General features: G+C 54.8%; 5 protein-coding genes across 7 annotated transcripts in view; 2 read left to right on the top strand and 3 right to left on the bottom strand.

The window, feature by feature from the left end:
- Positions 1-4050, bottom strand: part of KDM2A (lysine (K)-specific demethylase 2A) — a 34158-nt gene extending 30108 nt beyond the window's left edge. The window contains exons 1-3 of one of the 2 annotated variants that reach the window (XM_015272624.4): positions 3995-4050; positions 3642-3669; positions 2924-3028 (exon numbers count right to left, since the gene is read on the bottom strand). In XM_015272624.4, coding sequence (XP_015128110.1) covers positions 2924-3028; positions 3642-3669; positions 3995-4014 — 153 coding nt within the window. In that variant the 5' untranslated portion in view covers positions 4015-4050. The remainder of the gene's footprint in view (positions 1-2923; positions 3029-3641; positions 3670-3994) is intronic. The other variant, XM_015272626.3, reaches the window with a different exon arrangement.
- Positions 4051-4311: 261 nt separating this feature from the next.
- On the top strand, positions 4312-9279 carry LOC430433 (proto-oncogene Mas-like). The gene is made up of 3 exons (XM_015272637.4): positions 4312-4616; positions 7128-7330; positions 7463-9279. Exon 3 carries the CDS (start codon positions 7481-7483, stop codon positions 8393-8395), a length of 915 nt encoding a protein of 304 aa, XP_015128123.2. The 5' UTR covers positions 4312-4616; positions 7128-7330; positions 7463-7480; the 3' UTR covers positions 8396-9279.
- Positions 5205-6514, bottom strand: RHOD (ras homolog family member D). Its single transcript, XM_001236021.7, has 5 exons — positions 6300-6514; positions 6135-6222; positions 5897-6006; positions 5620-5724; positions 5205-5538 (listed from the first exon to the last, which is right to left on the bottom strand). The coding sequence occupies exons 1-5, from the start codon at positions 6441-6443 to the stop codon at positions 5371-5373; spliced, it is 615 nt and encodes a 204-aa protein (XP_001236022.2). The 5' UTR covers positions 6444-6514; the 3' UTR covers positions 5205-5370.
- A 316-nt stretch (positions 9280-9595) lies between the features above and the next one.
- Positions 9596-11143, bottom strand: LOC776507 (proto-oncogene Mas-like). Of its 2 annotated transcripts, none has more exons than XM_001236024.6 (2): positions 10878-11143; positions 9596-10660 (listed from the first exon to the last, which is right to left on the bottom strand). In XM_001236024.6, the coding sequence occupies exons 1-2, from the start codon at positions 10920-10922 to the stop codon at positions 9692-9694; spliced, it is 1014 nt and encodes a 337-aa protein (XP_001236025.3). In that variant the 5' UTR covers positions 10923-11143; the 3' UTR covers positions 9596-9691. The 2 variants fall into 2 exon arrangements, with proteins under 2 accessions (XP_001236025.3, XP_004950759.2); XM_004950702.5 differs by having other exon boundaries at positions 9599-10690.
- A 2651-nt stretch (positions 11144-13794) lies between these two features.
- LOC101752158 (uncharacterized) lies at positions 13795-16144 on the top strand. Its single transcript, NM_001318999.2, has 2 exons — positions 13795-13988; positions 14609-16144. The coding sequence occupies exon 2, from the start codon at positions 14646-14648 to the stop codon at positions 15651-15653; it is 1008 nt and encodes a 335-aa protein (NP_001305928.1). The 5' UTR covers positions 13795-13988; positions 14609-14645; the 3' UTR covers positions 15654-16144.
- Positions 16145-22425: the final 6281 nt, after the last annotated feature.

Raw genomic sequence — 22425 nt, 5'->3', positions numbered from 1 at the left:
GCAACCATGGCATGCTCCAGCATCTGCAACACCTACAGCAAGTATTTCAGCTCTCATCCTCCAGCAGCCCATTCTTCTTCATCTCTGTCACCAGTCTTCAGTAGCTGTCACAAAGCGCCACCAAGCAGCCAAGGATAGGCACCAGGGCCCAGGCAGCACACAGCTTCATGCCAGAGCCCAGTGAACACTGGTGGAGGGTGTGGCTGCACTACAGGCTCTCCCCAGCAGCAGAGCTGGTTGAGGAGGTTCCTACCCCACCCAGCCTCCCCACTGCGGGCTGCCACCTCTCCAGTCTTGCTTGCTGGGTTTGCTGGAGGTGGGGGCCAGCCAGCCATTTGAAGGAGATGTCCTCCTGATGACTCTTATCTAGGGTGCAATCCCGAATCCCCTGAAGCAGCATTCAGCTCCGGGACATCAGCCTCCTAGGCAAATGCAGATGGAGGCTCTGCCAGGCTGCTGTCCTACCTGGAACCATGCCTGAAATAATAACTGCTGACCTGGCAGCGTTACAGACCCCAGCAGGCAGGACTGGTCCTTGGGGTGGGGGCCATCTCCCACTCCTGCCTTCAGCAAGCTCTGGCTCCAGCATGCACCCAGCTTCATCGTGCACAGGCTGCACTCCCAGGTCTCACAGAGGGACTGTGACATTGTCAGTGTTGAGGTTGGACTATCATCCCAGCATCAAGACACATCCTGGCGTTTCAGCCCCTTCGTGAAGTGTTATAAACATTCACTTCCAACTTACAGAGCCAGCACCTCAAGCCTGTCCCGCAGTACTGCCTCATTACAGCGCTGTGGAGCAGTGACAAACAGACAAATTTCATATCTTCCACCAACAAATGCGTTCAAAAAATTGACATATATCAGACTTTGGTTGAATAAGAATACAGTAACTAAAAACAAAGAGCACTGTTCACTAAAAACACAACAAAATGCTTGAAACTCTCTCTTTACACCCCAAAGGAAACCAGTCAAGTTTTAAGACTGGGGTGATGCACTGAGAGGTGCAGCTCGCTGGCACGCTGGGCAGCAACCTCCTGTTGACAGACCACGTGCAGCATCGTGCCAATGCAATCAACCCAGCCTCCACCACCATCAACTATTCTGATCCAGGATGCTAGCCTGGTGGGAGTGCTATCACACTTGGGTGTAGTTTTAGAAGTATATTTATTCCTTTGCTGCTGTCAGTCACACACAAGACAAACACTGTTCACAGGAGCACAGATGTGTACTGTACTACCAACTACCTGTTTCCCCATCTAAGAGTTTTAATGCAGATACATGGAAACCAACTCCCAAGATCAATGCATATGTTAAGAGTACCGTATTCAAATAAACCATAACCAGAGCTGGATAAAGAATTGAGAGAAGGCATCTAGGAAAAGAAAGGGAGGATGCATCATCTCTGCATGATCCTTCAACACGGAAGCTTCATCGAAGCACAGCAAGCAGGAGGCTCCCACAAAGAGCAAAGCAAAAACTAAACCTCACCTCAAACACTGGGGCCATGCCTCCTCTGGGCTGCAGGCCAGCAGGGACAGCACGAGGCCACAGAAGCTGAGGTGAGCTTCATCCTCTGCTTGCTGCCCATGTGCCTTCGCAAGCCCCTTAAACACACAGCTCATCACTGTGCAGCCACTGATCCAGATTAGTGTGTTCTGCTGGAGTTTGGGCCGGGTGCACTCAGAAAGCAACTCTTCCCGCAGTTTTTATTTGTGAGCTCACAAGCATTTTTTTTTTTTTTTTTAAAACTGGTACTCCTGGCTGTTAGTACCATTCAACAGCCTTGTTTTTGTCCTGTTGTTTTGAGCTACTTCAGCAGGGCCAATGTATAGCTATGATCATAGTTTAACCAGAACCCAAAGCCCTTCCCCAAAGGAAGCTATGATGCTGGCTACAGGTGCTTGCCTTCAACACCTTGAGCTGCCTGCCACACAGTCATGGAAAGAAACAAGTGCATCAGGATAAGGTAGGACCACAGCTTTTGGTAGCATTACCAAATTAAAGCCACCAAAGGGATTGGAAAGAACCAACTCCAAAAGGAGCAAACCTCTAGCAAAGCAGAGCTGCAGACAATCCACAGGTGCCTGTGCACCATCCTCCCTCCACATGGATGGAAACAACTGCTTCTATCCTCACTCAAAGGACTTCCATCCCAGCACCTGTGGTCAGGCACACAGCAGCAGAGGAGCGACAATGACTTGTGTCCGAGGGCAGAGCTTAACGCAGAGTACTGCACTGCCTCATACTGAGTGGTGTCAGAGCATTAAAGGATAAGGATTTAACTTTGCAGATAGCACCTTGAAGGAGAGGATGCATGTGCTGTGGTGATTCACAGACAAACCCTATCACAGCCTCAGCTATCACAGAGTTGGTGCTTGCTCTTCCCATAGGGCTTACAACTGCCTCAAAACAACACGAGGTTGACTTGCTGGTGATGGAGCAACAGCCCCTTGCACTGCAACCACAACCTAAGTTCTAGAACAACTCCACATGAACGCAAACACCAGAAGATGCATGCATGAGCACAAGCAAATCAGAGCTTGAAGCCAAAGCTGGTTTTCTCTAATTTTGCAGAACACTCAAATCAAGTCCAGGCCGACACATACATCACTGCAGCTTCCCTGGTTGTTACCAACACATGGAAGAAACCTGCTGCGCCAGAAGCTACACAGACACTCACGCTATATTTCCACGCAGCCCCTTCCAGGAGCACTGCACTCCAGTGCCATCCCCCAGCTGCCCTCTCCCAGAGCTCAGCAGACAAGCGCCCTCCGCCAGGGCAAAACCCACAAAGCGGGCCTCCCAAAGCAGCCACCCATCGCAACTCTTGTTTGGTTGTTTAAGCATATTTTCAGTGAGAGCCTTTTCATCCTTCAGCTGAGTAGAACCAAGAATTTGACTGGTAAGGGTCAATACTGACTAATCTTTGGCTGTAACGGATCCTTTCTTCCTCGGGCTCCATCTCCGACTCTTCTGAAGAAAGCGAGAAGGACACTCCAGGGCTGCTGTCGTCGTCCTCTTCCTCCTTGGAAATCAGAGGGAAGCAGTGAGGCAGGGCACGGGGCCACGCAGCACCCACCTCCCTCCTTCCTGAACACGAGCACAGCGATGAGCCCACCCCAACCCTGCCAGTCCATCTCTAACAGAAGTTCGGCATGACTTCTGCGGGCTGTTCTGTAAGGCAGCGGGTCTCCTACTGGCACCGTCGCCCCGGACAAGACAGGGTGCCCGGCCGCTAATCGCCTACAGGGTGCCCACAGGACAGGGCTGCGCGTTACAGCAGCAGCTCCTCCCAGGACCCGGCACCGTCCCGGGGGCACCCCAGGCCGGGAGCGAAGCGCCGAGCCCTCCGCACAGCCCCTGCAGCGCAGCTCCCGCCCGGAGGAGTCCCACGCTCGGACCCCAACCCGCGCGACGCGGCGGCGTCAGGCAGTACCTCCAGCTCCGCTTTTAAAGCGGCGGAAAGCCCGCAGCCCCCTGCAGCTCCTCGGGAAGGGACGAGCGGACCGCCGAGCCGCCCCCGCTCCGCGCTCCGTCCCCGCTCCCCGCGGCTGTCACCCCCCGCGGCTGTCACCGCCGCCCGCCGCCCCCCAAACTTTCGGCCCCCGGACCCCCCCGCCCCGCCGCCGGTGGCTCACCAGGTCCCTCCTGCGCCTTTGTCCTCTCCTGCCGCCGGCACAGCACGAACACAGCAGACGGAGGAGAACACCCCCGGGTCAGGCTCCGAGCGCTGCGGGCTCCCCGCCGCCGCCGCCGCCCCCCCGGCCCCGCCGCCCCCCGCGCCCCCGCTGACAGCCCCGCCAGCCGCCGGCCCACAGCCGCTCCGCGGGCCCCGCGCCCGGCCCGCTCCGGCCCAGCGCCTCCTCGTCCTCCTCCGCCCCCTCCTCGTGCTCCGCACCGCCCGCCGAGCCCCGGCCCCGCTCCCCGCCGCCCGCTCCCTCCCGTCAGCCGCCCGCCCGCTCCCCGCCCGGGACGCGCTTCCCCTCCTCACACAGGAGCCGCCGCCGCCATTTTGAACCCGTCAGAGCCTCACATACACACTGCCTCGGCCGCCGCACCGCGCCTGCGCCGCCCCGCGCCCCCTCCCACCCCGCCCCCTCCGTCGGGGGGCGCCGTGCGCATGCGCCGCCCCGTGCCCGGCTCCCCCGGCCCCGCCCCGCCGGAGAGAAGCGGGGAGAGCGCGCACGCGCGCGCCCGCGGGCGCCTCACCGGCCGCGTCTCCGGGACGGCGCGCCGGCCACGCCCCCTCGTGGGCACGGCTCCGCGCATGCGCGCGGGGAACCTCTCTCCGGGCGAGCGCGCCCCCGCGGGCGGCGGCGCGCGCGCCGGGTTGTGTGCGTGCGGGAGCGCACACACGTGTGGTGTAATTCACGCGCGGGTGGGCGCGTGCTCCGATGCCGTGCGTGCACGCACACACGTGTGAGCACACACGGCCGTGGCGTGGTCGGGTAGGAGGAGTCCCTGGAGACCGTAGAACCATAGAATGGTCGGGTGGGAAGAGAGCTGGCCGTGGGTCCGTTTGCCCAGGGACACCACCTTCAGAGCAGCCCTCGTAAAAGTGGAGAAGAAATCACTGCTGGACATTTGGACGTGCTAAAATGCCATTAAAAAAGGTTAGAACTGGAGGTTGGTTTCCTCTAGGATGGTTTTCACCTAACTCACACCATCCCCATCCCACCCCCATCCCGTCCCCATCCCACCTCCATCTCATCCCCATCCCATCCCTATCCCATCCGTATCCCATCTCCATCCTCACCCCTATCCTCATCCCATCCCTATCCCATCTCCATCTCATCCCCATCCCCATCCCATCCCTACCCATCCCCATCCCACTTCCATCTCATCCTCATTCCCATCCCCATCCCATCCCTATCTCATCTCATCCTCACCCCCATTCTCATCCCGTCCCTATCCCATCTCCTTCTCATCCCCATCCCGGCCCTATCCCACCTCCATCTTATCCTCACCCCCATCCTCATCCCATCCCTATCCCCATCCTGTCCCTATCCATCCCTATCCCGTCTCCATCTCATCCTCATCCCATACCTATCCCATCTTGTCTCAGCCTCCATCTCCATCCAATCCCCATCCATGTCCCCATCCCAAGCCATCCCATCCTCAAACCAACTCACCCCATTCCCATCCTATCCCCGTCCCATCCCGCCCACACACCGAGGCTGCCCACAAACACCATATCACGCTGATGATCTCTGAGTTTTAATACCACACCACACTGACGCTGCATGGGGATGCGCCCGCCCCTGTCCAGCAGGGCTCAGGGGTCCCCACATCAGTTCCCAGACCCCAGGGGGTGCCATTGGCCTGCATACCGGGGCTGCCCCGGTGCCATCCCCATGGTGCCGGGACTCAGCAGAGCACGCAGCCGTTGCGGTGCCGCTTCTTGCGGCGGTGCCGATGGCCGCCACGGAGCGCGATGGTGCAAGCCTCAATGAAGACGTCCCTGACGTTGTCCTGGTGCAGCGCCGAGCACTCCAAGTAGGCTGCAGCCTGCACCTGCCTGGCCATGGCCTCCCCCTGCGGGCAGCGGTGCTGAGCCTCGGGGAGGTGGGGGGGGACGTGGGATGTGTCCGTCCCGCACGGGGTGGCAGCACTGACCTCCAGGAAGGTGACGGACTCGTGGTGGCCCTGCCTCAGGTCAGTCTTGCAGCCCACCAGCAGCACCGGGACGCCCTTGCAGAAGTGGTTGACCTCTGGGTACCACTGCGGGGCAGGGAGTGGGACGGCAGGACAGAAAGAGAGAGATGGACTGACGGTGGGACGGGCAAATGTATATGTAGGCAGGTGAACGAGCAGAGGGACAGGAATAGGGGCAGACCCCGGGGTGGCTCCATGTCCCCTTCACGGGGTGGGAGCAGCAGCGGGGCTGCGTTACCTTCGTTAGGATGTTGTCATAGCTGCTGCGGCTGGTGACATCGAAGCATATGAGGACAACGTTGGTGTCTGAGTAGGACAGCGGGCGCAGCCTGTCGTAGTCCTCCTGCCCTGCGGTGCCCCAGCGGACGCCACACCGTCACACCCGGGTTCCATGCGGAGGAACCCCACCTGTCCCCCCAGCCCGGGAGGTGCCATGTGGGGCTGCCCTGAGCACGGGGCTGCCCCTCTCGTCCCACCTGCCGTGTCCCAGAGATGGATCTTGGCGGGCTTGCCCCTGATCCGGAAGGAGGCCGTGTACTTCTCAAACACTGTGGGGACGTAGACCTGGTGGGGACAGGAGGCGGCATGGGGAGCTGGAGTCCCCATCCCGGTGCTGCTGGGGGTGGCGAGAGGCCCCTCACCTTGGGAAAGTCCCCTCTGGCAAAGACCATCAGCAGAGATGTCTTCCCGCAGCCCCCATCCCCGACCACGACGGCTTTGATCTCAGCGACCGTGGGCTCGGGGGGCCCCGCGGCTGAGCTCTGACTCCCAGGCAGCGGCTGCATGGGACGCTGTGGGCCGGGATGTGGGGACAGGCACGGGGCCGCCTCGAACGCTGCACCCGGCCCCCACCCCTGTCCCACTCCCTCCCTGCTCCCAGTTTTATTGCCCCGAGCATCCGCAAGAAGCAAAGTCCAGGGCGGAGGGAGGGAGTGACTCACAGCCCCGCTGGTGTCACCTTGTATCACTCACGGCCTTATGTCACTCACGGCCAGCTGATGTACTGGGGAACTGTGTCCCTCCTCAGGGCCTGTCCCAGGGCCCCCCAGTGCCATACTCGGCTCTGTCCTACTGCTGTGGGGTTTGGGGCCAGCAGGCACACAGCACCTGGGCACCCTCTGGGGAGGGAGATGCTTCCCATGATGTCCCCGCGTCCCTATTCTGACCCCAAAGCAAAGTTCCCCATTGCTGTGTGACAGTGTGGATGAGCCACGGTGGTCATGCCATGCCCGTGAGCTGAAGGCAAATGCAGGCAGTAATGAACAATCTCAGAAGGATGCCAACACTGGGGAAGAGTAGGGGAGGAGATGGCAGCACAATAAAACAATTAGGAAGGTGGTAATTGCCACTTTAATGAGATATCAGGTTGAATCCTAAAAGCACCGAGATTCTTTCACAGCAAGATGTAGCTGTTGCAGTATTTGTCCTCAGGGGTATTCTCTCAGACAGAACATTTCCTTTCCATCAAGACGGACAGAAATTTGTCGAGGGCAGAGGCTCGGTGCTGCAGCCGGCGCTGCTGGGTTGCCCAGCACTCCTTGCCACCTGACTTGGTCCTGCAGCGGTGCCCGGAGAGCAGCTGTCGCCAAAGGGAGCCTTCTGGGGACCCTGAGACCCAAGATCTGGACAAAGGAGCCCTGCCAGGACCGGCCTCGGCCTGCTGCTTGGAGAGGTAGGGATGGGGAAACCCACACGGTGCCTTGTGCCCACACACCCCCTGCAGCCCCCCCACTCCCCACTGTCCTCCACAGTGCCCCCACCCTGCTCGCTGCCCCATCCCACTGATGCCCCGCTCTGCCCACAGCCGGGACCACCTCCTGCAATGGAACCCAACCACGCCACCGCGTCCCCTGCAATGCTGACGGCTGATGGAGAGAACATGTGTGCGATGAATGTCTTTGATACAGCCGTGGATGGGGCCACGCTGCTCATCAGCCTGTGCGGGCTGGTGGGTAACGGGGCCGTCCTCTGGCTGCTCGGCTGCCGCATCCGCAGGAACCCCATCACCGTCTATGTCCTCAACCTGGCCGTGGCTGACTTCACCTTCCTGCTCTTCATGCTCACCTACACCCTCCTCAACCTCCTGAAAGAACTCTCCTGCCTCACGCTGCCCATCTCAGTGAAGCACCTCGTAGCACTCCTCCTGATCTCGCTGTTTGCCCACAACATGGGCATGTATCTGCTGGCGGCCATCAGCATTGAGAGGTGTGTGTCCATCCTGTGCCCGCTCTGGTACCGCTGCCGCCGCCCCCAGCACCTGTCAGCCGTGGTGTGTGCACTGCTCTGGGTGCTCTCCATCGCCGTCATCACCATGGTGACATTCCTGTGCCTGTCCCACCAGCATGAGCAGTGCCGCCTGGCGCTTATCACCATGTACGTCCTCAACTCCCTCATTTTTGCCCCATCCATGGTCATTTCCAATGTGATCCTGCTCGTTAAGGTGCTGTGCCGCTCCAGGCAGCGCCAGCACAGGAGGCTCTACATCGTCATCTTCCTCACGGTCCTCTTCTTCCTCCTCTTTGGAGTCCCCCTCAGTGTCTGGAATTTCATGCAGCATTTCATCTCTGACCCTGGGTATCACCAGGTGGTTTTCCTGCTCGCCTGCATCAACAGCAGCATCAACCCCTTTATCTATTTGCTGGTGGGTGGTGGCAGGAGGCACTGCTCTCTGGCATCCCTCCAAGTCGCCTTCCAGAGGGTCTTTGAGGAGACCGGGGACACTGTGATTTCTGCCTGAGAGCCCACTGCGACTGCGCTGGCCACGATGCCCATCCCAGCTGCATGCCCACATCCATATGGCCAGGCCTGCAATCACCCTCCCATGGCTGCGTGCCATTATGTGTCCTTGCATGGTCATTATTTTACCCCTATCCCTGTCCCATTCCACTCCTGTTTGTCTCCATTCCATCCCCATTCTTTCCACGTCCCCATTAGATTCCCATTTGTTCCCCCTTCCCATCCCTGCCTCATCCCATTCCTATCCCTCTCTCAGTCCCAATCCTTGACCTGCCCCCATGTCTGTCCCCATCTTCATCCCCATCTCCACCCCATCCTTGTCTCCATGCTGGCATGTACTGTCCCACTCACTCCCTCCCCTCCCAATTCCTGTCCCCATCCCAATATCTGTTCCTTACTCGCTATCCCGCCGTGTTCCCCACCCCATCCCCATCCTCACCCTCATCTCATCCCATCCTCACCCATTCCCATCCTCATCCCACCCCACCCTACTTCTATTCTCATCCGCATCCCATCCCACAGCCATGCTTTACCCACCCCAATTCCTATCCTACTCAGTCCCATCCTGATCCACGTTCCATCTCATCCTATCCCATCCCATCCCCATCCCCGTACCCATCCCGATCTAACTCCCATCCCATCCCCACCCCTTCCCCATGCCCACTCCGGTCCCGTTCCGTCCCCGGCTTCTCCAGCCCCGGCCAATGCGGAGCGCGGGGCTCTGCTGCCCTCCAGCGTGGAAAGTGGAGAACGCTGCTGCCCTTCAGTCGCTGCGCGGCCCGGCGGCCGCAGTCCCGAGGAATACCGACCGCTTCGCAGCCCTTTGCGGAGGATCTGCCGCCTCCGGGCCCCACTCCGGGTCTGCCCCCCAATAAAGCTGCTGCTCTGCCAATGACTCTCGTTATTCTGCACGGCCGGGGGTGGAGGGCGTGAGGCTGGGGGCTCTCTGGACGGGAGAACGGGGACGGGCACTGCACATGGGCTGGGGCGTGCAGGTGGGCTCTGCTGTCAGCAGGAGGAAGAACGGCTGGGGAGGGGCTGCCCAGGGGCTGGGGGACAGGGGCTTAGGACGCTGAATGGGTTTCATCCCACTTGTATGTGGATCAGTCCTTCTGAAAAAGCAGAGGGCGATGGGAGTAGCACCTCAGGGACAGCACGGCTGCACCATCGCACACCCAAGAGTGCAGAGAGAGAGTGATATACCAGGACACAAGGCAGACGTTTATTGATCGTGCACCCCAGGAACCCCCCCTCCCACCCCCTCAGCATTATCCTGATGTAGAGCAGTGGAAAGGCTTCAAGGGGCTGAGCTCAGCGTGTGCATCATGGAGCTGTCGCTGCCCACCCCATCAACACCCAGCTCCTCGAAGACCCTCTGGAAGGCGACCTGCACGGATGCCAGAGAGCAGTGCCTCCTGCAGCTACCCACCAGCACGTAGATGAAGGGGTTGATGCTGCTGTTGATGCAGGCGAGCAGGAAAACCACCTGGTGATACCCAGGGTCAGAGATGAAATGCTGCATGAAATTCCAGACGCTGAGGGGGACTCCAAAGAGGAGGAAGAAGAGGACCGTGAGGAAGATGACGATGTAGAGCCTCCTGTGCTGGCGCTGCCTGGAGCGGCACAGCACCTTAACGAGCAGGATCACGTTGGAAATGACCATGGATGGGGCAAAAATGAGGAAGTTGAGGATGTACATGGTGATAAGCGCCAGGCGGCACTGCTCTTGCTGGTGGGACAGGCACAGGAATGTCACCATGGTGATGACGGCGATGGAGAGCACCCAGAGCAGTGCACACACCACGGCTGACAGGTGCTGGGGGCGGTGGCAATGGCTCCTGCCAGAGCAGAAGGCAGAAGCACACCTCTCAATGCTGATGGCCGCCAGCAGATACATGCCCATGTTGTGGGCAAACAGCGAGATCAGGAGGAGTGCTACGAGGTGCTTCACTGAGATGGGCAGCGTGAAGCAGGAGAGTTCTTTCAGGAGGTTGAGGAGGGTGTAGGTGAGCATGAAGAGCAGGAAGGTGAAGTCAGCCACGGCCAGGTTGAGGACATAGACGGTGATGGGGTTCCTGCGGATGCGGCAGCCGAGCAGCCAGAGGACGGCCCCGTTACCCACCAGCCCGCACAGGCTGATGAGCAGCGTGGCCCCATCCACGGCTGTATCAAAGACATCCATCGCACACATGTTCTCTCCATCAGCCGTCGGCATTGCAGGGGACGCGGTGGCGTGGTTGGGTTCCATTGCAGGAGGTGGTCCCGGCTGTGGGCAGAGCGGGGCATCAGTGGAACCCTGAGAGACAGCAGGATGGGAAGCGTGGGGAGAAGAGCGGGGGCACAGGGAAGTGAGAGGGCAGGGCACTGCCAGGGGCTGCAGCAACACAGGAGAAGAGCCCCGAAGTGCTTGTGGTCCCCGGGAGAGCAGGGAGGGAGGGAGCAAAGGAGAATGGAGAAGGACGAGGGAAAACATCACACTTAACTGTTAGTTTTATGAAGCTGCTGGGTAGGGCTGCCCTTCCATCCATGCTCGGGCAGACCCGTGTCTGTGCCTCAGCATCTCACGCTCCCTTTGGATTCGTGTCCTGCAGCAGATCCCTTCAGGCCACTCGTGCAATGGGGAACGCCGCCCCAGTCCCTCGGCTGTCTCTGGTCTCGTCCCTTGGCTCCCCTGTGCCGTGCACACCAACTCCCCCCCGCCACGGCAGAGTCCCAGCAGCGTCAAGAATCGTTTTGTAACCACCACTGCGTCAGAGCTCTGCTTCCTTGTTTTTATTTATCTTGGCTGTTTTTTTTTTTTCTCCTTCCCACAGAGGAAGTGGCTTTTGCCAGAAACCATGAAAGCAGGCATTTGTGAGTTGCTCCTCAGGAATTGCTGATGAAAAGCACTTCTTCCTGCACAGCGGCTGGCACCTGTGAGACACTCCTTTCTGCTTCACACTTTGCCATTCCTCACGGGGCTGTTACTGCTGCGATGCTGGCAGTGCTGGCGATGCCTGTGAGCCTGGCGGGGTGGTGGAGCACTTCCTAGAAGCTCTTCTGGGAAGAGCAGGAGGATTGCTGCCAAAAATCTCTGCAGGAACACAGCACCAGAGGGGGACCAAGAAGGACCTTTATTGTCAGTCTCATTCAGGCACTGAATCGACTGACAGCAACCAAGCAGCACTTCACAGCTCCCACTATTCTTTGATAACACCCCTTCATGACACAGGTACTCAGCAGAATGCCTTCTCCGGTGCTGTGCTCTGTTGGGATTCCCTGCATAGACTTCTCTTGAAACAAACGGGATTTCTGGAGCTTAATTTCAGGCAGCTGGAGGCACGGGGCAGTTTTGTTGTAGGCATTTTATCTAGCAGGCATTTAGCCTCTCCCTTTGGAAAAGGGGAATTCTCAAGTTGCTTGGTGAGGCTCTGCAGCCAACGCGGAGCTTTCCTCCAGATGTCCGTTTCTGTCCTCGTAAAACAGACCACAGTCAGGCAACGTCCTCCTCTGTCCCAAGGAAAAGCCTCTTGCTGGCACGGCTGTGCTCCTCCACGCTGAGATGGGGCTGGGAATGCACCGAGGGGAATTCGGAGCGGGTGGGGCTGAGGGGCTTGTGGGCAGAGGGGGACGCCTGGGGGAGGCAACGAGAGACCCAGTGAGATGGGTCACAGCCAGGCGCTGCTGCCGGTGGAGGAGTGTGAGTGATGGAGGACTGCTGCAGAAACCACCCCCGGGGTGCACTGGGTATTGCAACCGGAGGAATTTGGATTAATTAAGTTCAGTTCATTCGTAAGCTCCTGTGGTTTGGAGGTCTGTCCAGCTGGCTCTGGACGTGGCAGAGATGGTGAAAGTCAGACTCTAGCTTTGCTTTCTGCTCCTTGTTTCTCCCTGGGCTTGCTGTCAGCCTCTTGGCAGAGGGGTCGGGGTGGGGGTTGGCCAGGGAAAGGTGGGTGGGGGGCTTTCTGATGCAGGGACGTGTTGCTATAAACAAGGAAGCAAAGCAAGCCTGGAGTCCTGCAGGGTGGACATATAATCATGGAATCAGAGAACCACTGATGCTGGAAAAGACCTCTAAGGTCATCAAATCCAACTGTCAACCCATCCCCATGATGCCCACCCATAGAATCATGGAATTATTACGGTCAGAAAAGACCACTACCATCCACAGGTCCAACCCCAACCCATCCCCACTGTGCCCGCTTACCCGTATCCCTCTGTGCCACATCTCCACGTGTGTTGAGCACCTCCAGGGACAGTGACTCCACCAAGCCTTTCCCACCAGCCCTGCAGGGCTCAAGTGCCCCATGCTTGGCCCTTCTCCTAGCATGTTCATGGGGAGGGGACCCTTGGTGCACAGTGGGGATGTGGAGCAGTGAGGAGAAGGATCACAAGATGACCTTTGAGGTCCCTTCTAACGCAAGCTATTCAATTATTCTATTCTATGATTCTATGATCTTCCTCACTGTTTTCTACTTCCTCCTCTTTGTCGTCCCACTCAGTGTACACCACTTCCTCAGCTTCTTTGTCTACATTCATTTCATATTTGACATCTGCCTGCAGCTGGCTTCCATCAACAGCAGCATCAATCTAGCTATTTACATGCTGGTTGGGAACTACAGAAGCAGAGCATCCACTGCCTTGGTCCTCATAATGCCAGAGCTGAGGACAGACAGGGACAGAAAGGACATTTTCAGCTCCATCTGGCTTGGTGTCTGCCTGCACCACTGGCAGAGGACGCCCACCTCCCTCTGGCTGACCAGAGCTGGTGGCATCATTCAGCAACCAAATCTTCACACTGTCACAGGGTTTATCCAGGGAGGCAGGAGGGGACAGGCAAAGGAACAAGTGCCTGAGATCAGCACTGTGTCAGCTGGACAGGGGACAGACAGGCAGACAGACAGGCAGACAGCGTGCTCTTTGGCGGAGCATGGGCATATGTATATAGGGCAGTGAGCAGAACGTGGACAGCATTATGCAGGCATTCCTTGGAGCCTTCCTTCCCATCATCTGCTTGCTGTCCTGGGAAGCCTTGGTTCACTCCTGTGCACATAGCAGAGTGCTGTTGGAAAGTGCCAGATGTCGCTGTGAAGTTGTGGCACACCAGTGTTGAACCCAGTTTGCAATCAGATGGCAGTTCTGCAGCAATGCCAAGATTATACCACGGGATCCTAAAGATCACTTCCTGAACAGGCTCCTCCAATTCAAAGACATGGCTATTTTAGGAGTGGGGCTGCTTTAAAGTAAAATGAAAGAGGAACACGAGGAAGAGACAATCTGCCTTTCCCATAGGTCTGGATTCTGAGATCTGTTAGTCATTTCCTGTATGACGATTATAACCAGAACCCTGATATCATCCAATGCAATGAAATAGTTTCCTTTTTTATCCTTTTTTTTTTCTTTGAGAATTCCTGAGAGCATGACAAAGTGCTGTGTGGAAAGGCCCGAGAAAGACACTGATGGGTGCTCTCCGGGACATGTTTGGGTCCAGCTTCCAAGGAGGAGTTTGGGGAAACCTTGTGTGAAGATCCCATTGTGGGTGTGACAGCTGGCAAGATGATCTGATTCTGCAGCACATCTGCTCCCGTGAAGCTCTCCAGGCTGCGACAGGAAAGGTCAGACTTTTCTGGGCTATTTTTTTTTCCATCCTAATCAGTGTCTCCCTTCATTGCTTTTGAATGTGTTGATCAACTGGTATCATATCTGAGTGGAGAAGAGTGGACTCTGGGATACTGGGAGCTACAAATCTGGTGGTGAAGGGTGGTACCCTTTGATGTGGGTGACTTGTGGGTAAGACACCCACTGATGTGGGTGACTTACTAAGTAACTTACGACACCCACATCAGAGGGTGTCTTACTGAAGGAACCCAGCAGCTGAGTATTATCAATTGTAATATTACGCACCTGAGAGTCTGTATCAGATCCACCCCCAGACCCCCTCTCTCCTTGACATCCCCAAGGACAATCCCACCATCTTGTTATTGCTCTCCTTCAGACCTGACTTGTCCAAAGCCAGGAAGAAGGCATCTCCCTTGCTTTCACTCCTCACCCCATATGCACTCCTGTGTAAGGCATGTCATATCCGCCTCCTCTCAACCCCCTTCCGTCCCTCCTGTCCCTCATTTCTCTTTGTGCTCCTCCATGTGAAAGATAGGGCATGGTTACAACAACCTGAAAATCCTTCTATGAGGGGTCAGCAGGTTTTCTAACACACCTCTGTCTCTCATCCCTCCAGCTGTGTGAGAGGAAGGTGGAGCAGCAGTGGTTTCACAATGAGGATGCCGCTTCCCACTGCAGGAAGAGTCAGCCCTGCTTGCTGGAGACAGCCCGGCATGATGGCTTACGGCACAGCTTGGCACCATGGGCTGCTGAGGCAAGCTGGCTCCTATAAGAATGACTATGACTGGACCCACTGTGAAGCCAATGCTTTGAGCGAAGCCCCCATCACAGTGCTCATCTGCCTCTGTGGGCTGGTGGGCAATGCGGCCGCCCTCTGGCTACTCAGACCCCACATCCGCAGGAACTTCATCACCATCTACATCTTCAACCTGGCCGTGGCTGACTTCATCTTCCTCTTCTCTGTCGTCATTGCCCTCGTGATATTTTACGGCCCACAGAGCTTTTGTCACAGTCTGGGCTCGCAGGACATGATGACTGTGTTGAGCGTGGTCATCACCTTTGCTTTCATTGCTGGTGTCTACCTCATGGCAGCCCTGGGGGCCAGGACCTGCCTGCCTGCCATCCCACGGCCCCTCTGCCCTTGCCAGAACTCCTGGTGCTTGCCAGCACTCCTGTGTGCCCTGCTCTGGGCCCTTGCCCTCTTGCTCACTCTGACCCTCTATTTCTCCCCACCGATGCTAGTGGCCTTTGTCCTCAGCTACCTCTTGTCGGTGCTTATCCTCATTCTCTCTGGTTTAGCCCTCTTTGCCAAGCTCTTATGCTGCTCATGGCAATATCTCCCAAGGAAGTTCTACATTGCAGTCTTGCTTGCTATCATCTCCTTCCCGTTCTTCACTGCTGACTTTGCCTACTGGCTCTTGCTAAGGCTGTTTGATTTTTCGGTTCTTGCTTTTGACACCTCTCTCCTATTTGCCTGTGTGAACAGCAGTATTAAGCCTGTCCTTTACTTCCTTGCTGGGTGCTGCATGAAGAAGTTCACGTTCTCTATCAGGGTTGCTTGCCATAGGGCTTTTGAAGGGGTAATGGAGCCAGATATCGTAGGCGAAACCCTACAAGAAAGCACAGTGGAAACCCCACAAGAAAGCACAGTGAATGTTTAATCCATCTGAACCTTTTGCTTGGAATCCTTTGCTTTGAATCCGGCCTACCCAACAGGGCTGAGCTGCCTCTGCTCCAAAAGGAGCTCGCCCTACTCTGTGCACTACTAAAGCAGAGCCACGGAGGCTCTCAGTTCCTCATGGTGCTTTGCTTTAGGGTGCCTGCTGAAGGGCTGAGTGTTGCTGGGTAGGAGAGTCTGGGCAAAACCCTTCTGCTTGCAGCTCCATCAGGTATGCAAAGGCTGAGTGGAGACCTCCCATTCAGCTCTTGAACGGACAAGCAAGGCAAAAGAACCTTGACACCAGCAGCATGAGGCCTCCTTTGGGATGTTCTCAGCTCTTTGGACAAAGCTTTTGTGGACATATTGCAAAGAGAAACACGTTGGAAGCTGTTTCCCTGCAAAGACACTCTCCTCCCAGTTAAGAGCTTGAAAAGAATGGATCATACTTACATTACTTACTCCACACTACTGAATTACATTAAATTACTTATGGTACACACTTGTGTGGCATTTGCTGTTTGTAAAACGTCGTTGGTTTGCTGGGGTGCACTGCACATGCCTGGGGCTGCCTGTCCATCAGAGCAGCTCCTCTGTCTCCTCCAGGCAGACGCTCGGGAGCAAAATAAAGCTTTCTTCATGCAGCCACCAGCTATGCAGCTCTCTGCATGCAAACAAGCCCTGCAGACCCCAAGCTACGCAGATATGAGTGCTTGAGGACATGGCTTGCCTCATCCAAAGACAGGCTGTAGTGGAATTCCAGGGTCACAGCCTGAACCAATGGGTGGGCTCTGTGAGTGTGTGAGTGCGGCGGCGCGGCGGTACGAACGGGGGAGGGACACATTCCTCAGCTCGGCTCGGTCTGCGCGCTGCTACCGGGAGGGGTGAGTCGATTCTTTTTGATATCTTTCCCTCGTATGCCTATTTCTTAAATAAAGGCTTTGTCATCACCTTCATTTGCCCTACATTTTGGCGAGCCAGGCAGCCAAATATCTTTAAAGATACCCAATTATAAGCCTCTTAAAATAATTACCATGACATTTTTGAACAATTTCATGGGATGGTTTGGACGGGGAAAGGCTAGCCCCATAAGTGAGGTTTTGCCAGGGCACATCCCGGGATTCCTAGGATCCCCATATCACGGGATTGCCTGTATTATTGAAAAATGGGGTCCCCTACGGGATGCAGGAAATGTTCAGGAATCCCCAGCCCGCCTGGCTGAGTATTTCAGTAGTCTAAACAAAAACGTACTCACTACACGAGAACGACAGTTAGCTGCCTCCACGGTGGCGTGGCCGCTGCTGATGGCCTTGAACCGGCTAAATATAACTGAAGGGGTTCTCACTGATGAAAATCAACTATTACGTGACCGTGTGGAAGAACTAGAAAGACAGGTTGCAATTTTGAGAGGGAAAAAACCTAACCCTATAATCCCGGTACAAAAAATCCGAAACATCTCTCTAGAAATAACTGGGGATCCTATACAAGAGAGTCCACATGAACTGGACTCAGAAAATGAAAGCACTAAGAAGTCAGATCTTGAGGCTCCACTAGAGCTTGATCCCTTTGAGATCCGACCAGTTGTAACTCAAAAAACAAAAAAAACGCAGGACAGGCCAGCGGGGCTGCCCCCTGACCAGTGGCCCCCTGCCCAGAGCACACTACATGTAACAGCTCGCCCATACACGGCAGCTGAATTAATGGATTTAGTACAACGCTTTAGACAAAGACCGAGAGAGAGTGTGCCAGCATGGTTACTCAGACTATATGACATGGGGGCAGAAAGTGTTGTGGTGAATGGGCCAGAAATCTCAAAACTGGCATCAATTACTACTCACCCGGCCCTCAGGCAAAGACTATATGCGGCTGTGCAACACAATGAAGAAAATCATTCACTGATTGCATGGTTAATGGCCGCATGCCGTGTGACATGGGCAAATAAAACGGATATACCATTAAATACCGGCCTGTGGTCCTCTATGGAGGACTTACAAAATTATATCCGAGAATTAGGTATGAAGGAGGCAATTTATGAGGACAATTTTGAGAGCCCAGATATGATAAAATTTTCCGCAGGAATGAGGGACCTCATCCTGCAGCAGGCTCCACCACATCAGTATGGAATTTTGGTATCCATACTAAATCCCCTAGTGGCCTCAGAGGCCATTATACAACAGGCCGCCCAATTGGTGGCAGATCTGGGGGAGACAGAGCGCCTGCGCGCCAGGCGCAATGTCCGAATGGTGGTGGAAAAGTCGGACATCCATCCGCCACCACGACCTAGGAGACCTGGCCCTAATGTAATTCAATCTGGACCCATCAGGGTCTCAAGAAAACAAATGTTTACTGACTTGATTAGGGCTGGAGTTCAATTTCAAAAGATCGATGGACAGCCTAACCAGGTCTTATTACAACTATGGAAACAGTTACCAAACAGTCAGAGATTCCAACGCTCTCCTAAAAGGGAAGGAGTTAGACTCATAGAACGGATTCCACAAAACACGTGGAATCTAGAAGACTTCATAGTCCCATCAAAAAAACGTAAACCTCCTCAGGTGGCCCGGGCAGCCACAGTTGAGCCATCAGAGGAAAAAGACTTAGGGATTGCACAGCTGATGGCTTGACAGCGGAGCCAAAATTCCCCAAGACTAGGGTCTCCAGAGGAGACCGGAGACCCTACGTTGAACTAACGATTCATTGGTCCCGAAAGAATGTACAGCGGGTTATGGCATTAGTAGATACTGGGGCAGAAACATCAATTATATATGGTGACCCAAACCAATTTTCAGGCTCTAAGGCAATGATAGGTGGGTTCGGGGGGCAGATGATCCCCGTAACACAAACATGGTTGAAATTGGGGGTTGGGCGTCTACCACCCCGGGAGTACAAGGTGTCTATTGCCCCAATTCCAGAGTATATATTGGGGATTGATATCCTGTCGGGTTTGACTCTCCAAACCACTGTGGGAGAGTTCAGATTAAGGGAAAGATGTATTAGTATCCGGGCAGTGCAGGCAATCATAAGGGGTCATGCAGAAATTGAACCTATTTGTTTGCCACAACCACGCCGGATCACAAATACAAAGCAGTATAGACTCCCGGGTGGGCAACAAGAAATTACCAAGACTGTGCAGGAGCTGGAGAGAGTAGGGATTATTAGACCTGCACACAGCCCATACAACTCCCCCATATGGCCAGTCAGGAAACCAGATGGTACGTGGCGAATGACAGTAGACTACAGAGAACTAAATAAAGTCACGCCACCGATCCATGCAGCTGTACCCAACATCGCTTCCCTCATGGATACATTAAGTAGAGAAATAGAAACATACCACTGCGTTCTGGATCTAGCAAATGCATTTTTCAGCATTCCAATTGCTAAGGAGTCCCAAGACCAGTTTGTATTCACGTGGGAGGGCAGGCAGTGGACTTTTCAAGTTCTACCTCAGGGGTACGTGCATTCACCTACTTTTTGTCATAATTTGGTGGCAAGTGACTTGGCAAATTGGAACAAACCATCTACTGTCAAAATGTTCCACTACATCGATGATTTGATGTTAACGTCTGACTCAATCGAGGCATTAGAAAAGACAGTACCATCATTAATTACTTATTTACAGGAAAAAGGATGGGCTATAAACCCACAAAAAGTACAAGGACCAGGGCTATCAGTTAAATTCCTGGGTGTTGTCTGGTCAGGTAAGACTAAGGTGTTACCCAGTGCGATCATTGATAAGATCCAAGCGTTCCCGGTTCCTACGAAACCGAAGCAGTTGCAGGAGTTTTTGGGTATATTAGGATATTGGCGATCCTTTATTCCCCACTTAGCACAACTGCTAAAACCCTTATATCGATTAACAAAAAAAGGCCAAGTATGGGATTGGGGTAGAACAGAACAAGAAGCCTTCCAGCAAGCAAAAATAGCTGTTAAACAGGCCCAGGCACTAGGTATATTTGATCCGACCCTTCCAGCCGAACTAGATGTGCATGTGACCCAAGAAGGGTTTGGCTGGGGGCTGTGGCAGCGCCAGGGTTCTGTTCGAATCCCAATTGGGTTCTGGTCACAGATTTGGCATGGAGCAGAAGAGAGATACAGCATGGTTGAAAAGCAGTTATTGGCTACCTATTCTGCATTGCAGGCAGTAGAACCAATAACTCAGACCGCAGAGGTTATTGTCAAAACAACTTTACCAATTCAGGGGTGGGTAAAAGACCTAACTCACATTCCTAAGACCGGGGTGGCCCAATCACAAACAGTAGCACGCTGGGTTGCCTATCTTAGCCAAAGAAGCCGCCTGTCATCATCTCCACTGAAGGAAGAACTTCAAAAGATACTTGGGCCAGTAACATATCACAGCGAGACACCTGAGGAAATAGTGGTTACTTGTCCAGAAAAGAGTCCTGTACAGGAGGGAAAATACCCTATCCCAGAAGATGCCTGGTATACAGATGGATCCAGCAGAGGGAACCCAAGTAGGTGGCGAGCTGTCGCATACCATCCCTCAACTGAAACAATATGGTTTGAAGAAGGGGATGGACAAAGTAGCCAGTGGGCTGAGCTACGAGCTGTGTGGATGGTGATAACTCAAGAGCCTGGCAACAGTGCACTAAACATCTGCACAGATAGTTGGGCAGTCTACCGAGGGCTCACGCTCTGGATAGCACAGTGGGCCACTCAGGATTGGACAATCCATGCCCGACCTATCTGGGGCAAAGATATGTGGGTTGATATATGGAACGTGGTTAGGCACAGGACTGTACGAGCATACCACGTCTCTGGACATCAACCCTTGCAGTCACCAGGCAATGATGAAGCTGACACACTGGCTCGAGTCCGATGGTTGGGAAATACACCATCAGAAGACATAGCTCACTGGCTGCATCGGAAATTACGGCATGCAGGACAGAAAACCATGTGGGCAGCAGCTAAAGCATGGGGGTTGCCCATACAGTTACCAGATATTGTCCAGGCATGTCAGGACTGTGACGCTTGCTCGCGAATGAGACCAAGACCTCTGCCGGAAACTACGGCCCATCTCGCTAGAGGACACAACCCATTACAGCGATGGCAGATCGATTATATAGGTCCCCTTCCTCGATCTGAGGGGGCCAGATATGCCCTAACTTGTGTCGATACAGCGAGTGGACTGATGCAAGCCTATCCTGTAGCAAAGGCAAACCAAGCCTATACCATCAAAGCTCTAACTAGATTGATGGCATCATACGGGACTCCTGAGGTTATTGAGAGTGATCAAGGTACACATTTCACAGGTGCAACTGTGCAGAAGTGGGCTGAAGACAATAACATTGAATGGCGGTTTCACCTGCCCTACAATCCAACAGGAGCAGGCCTAATAGAAAGATACAATGGGATCCTGAAGGCTGCTCTGAAGGCAGATTCACAGTCCTTGCAGGGGTGGACCAAAAGGCTTTATGAAACCCTGCGAGACTTGAATGAGAGACCAAGAGATGGCAGACCCAGTGCTTTAAAAATGCTGCAGACAACTTGGGCCTCCCCACTTAGGATACAAATTACAAGCAAGGACACCTCACTCAAGCCACAAGTTGGCACAATGAATAATCTTCTGCTCCCTGCCCCTGATGACCTAGAGCCCGGGAGACACAAGGTAAAATGGCCTTGGAAGGTGCAAGCAGGACCAAAATGGTGTGGTCTCCTTGCACCTTGGGGGAGATTGTTAGAGGTTGGGGGATCAGTAAACCCTTCAGTAATCGGTGTATGGCCAACAGAGGTAATAGTTGACACCCCTGTTTTCATTGCAAGGGGGACATTAATCATGTCCATGTGGCAAATTAGAACCCCCCCTTTGGTACCCGATATAGTGATTCAGTCGCAGATTTCGGGCCAAAGAGTGTGGTATCGAAGGCCAGGACGTGCCCCGATACAGGCAGAGGTGTTGACTCAAGACCGAAATACAGCCTGCATCTTACCGTGGAGGGCGGACCTACCCCTTCTCGTACCTATTAAACATCTGTTTTACTCCCCTTGAGGTTTTAAGTTCACAGGATGTCCCGCAGGAGCAACATCACTCAAACACGCTTATGAGGAAACATCATGACACCCTGTGACGCACTGCTGAACTTTTGGGGACTGGAGAGCATGAATCAGAAGCGCTACTGGTCCTTGAAAAAGATACGCCTCGAGAAAGAACATCAAGTACTGGCCCAACAGAACCGTGAAGGGGACTGCCACTGATTGCCTTTATTGTTTTGACATTCTATATTGCGGCGGGTGTTGTGTATGCGTCGCGATGTGCATTGTGTCTTGGGCCACCAGGTTGCAGGGGCTCACCCCCTACCTGCTCAGTCATTGGTTCATGCTGTGAAGGGGTGGAGTGTAGTGGAATTCCAGGGTCACAGCCTGAACCAATGGGTGGGCTCTGTGAGTGTGTGAGTGCGGCGGCGCGGCGGTACGAACGGGGGAGGGACACATTCCTCAGCTCGGCTCGGTCTGCGCGCTGCTACCGGGAGGGGTGAGTCGATTCTTTTTGATATCTTTCCCTCGTATGCCTATTTCTTAAATAAAGGCTTTGTCATCACCTTCATTTGCCCTACACAGGCCAAGCGAAACAGGTGCCCCTCTGCAGCAGAGCCCTCTCCCCGTCACAGGCACACGAGCTCTGCTGCCAGCCCCGAAGGACCCTGCCAGGCAGGTGACCACCCCTGGGGCACGATGCCTTATCTCCACACTTGACTGTCTGAACACATCTGGAAGCACCGGGGCTTTTTTGAGCACCTCCTACAGAAATAATTATTTAA

Source organism: Gallus gallus, chromosome 5 (genome assembly GCF_016699485.2).
Source record: "Gallus gallus isolate bGalGal1 chromosome 5, bGalGal1.mat.broiler.GRCg7b, whole genome shotgun sequence".
NCBI classification, from domain to species: domain Eukaryota; kingdom Metazoa; phylum Chordata; class Aves; order Galliformes; family Phasianidae; genus Gallus; species Gallus gallus.
The sequence above is the reverse complement of the archived record's forward strand: the minus strand, read 5'-3'. Positions and strand labels throughout refer to the sequence as shown.

Excerpts from the sequence above, each read along its gene's own strand:
- RHOD (XM_001236021.7), bottom strand. The coding sequence starts at position 6,443 with ATGCAGCCGCTGCCTGGGAGTCAGAGCTCAGCCGCGGGGCCCCCCGAG. Across the intron at positions 6,007-6,134 it reads CCATCTCTGGGACACGGCAG|GGCAGGAGGACTACGACAGG; the intron begins GTGGGACGAGAG and ends GGGGCACCGCAG. Across the intron at positions 5,539-5,619 it reads AGTCCGTCACCTTCCTGGAG|GGGGAGGCCATGGCCAGGCA; the intron begins GTCAGTGCTGCC and ends CGCTGCCCGCAG.
- LOC430433 (XM_015272637.4), top strand. The coding sequence starts at position 7,481 with ATGGAACCCAACCACGCCACCGCGTCCCCTGCAATGCTGACGGCTGAT.
- LOC776507 (XM_004950702.5), bottom strand. The coding sequence starts at position 10,922 with ATGGATGGAAGGGCAGCCCTACCCAGCAGCTTCATAAAACTAACA. Across the intron at positions 10,691-10,877 it reads GCAGCTTCATAAAACTAACA|GGTTCCACTGATGCCCCGCT; the intron begins GTTAAGTGTGAT and ends GCTGTCTCTCAG.
- LOC101752158 (NM_001318999.2), top strand. The coding sequence starts at position 14,646 with ATGAGGATGCCGCTTCCCACTGCAGGAAGAGTCAGCCCTGCTTGCTGG.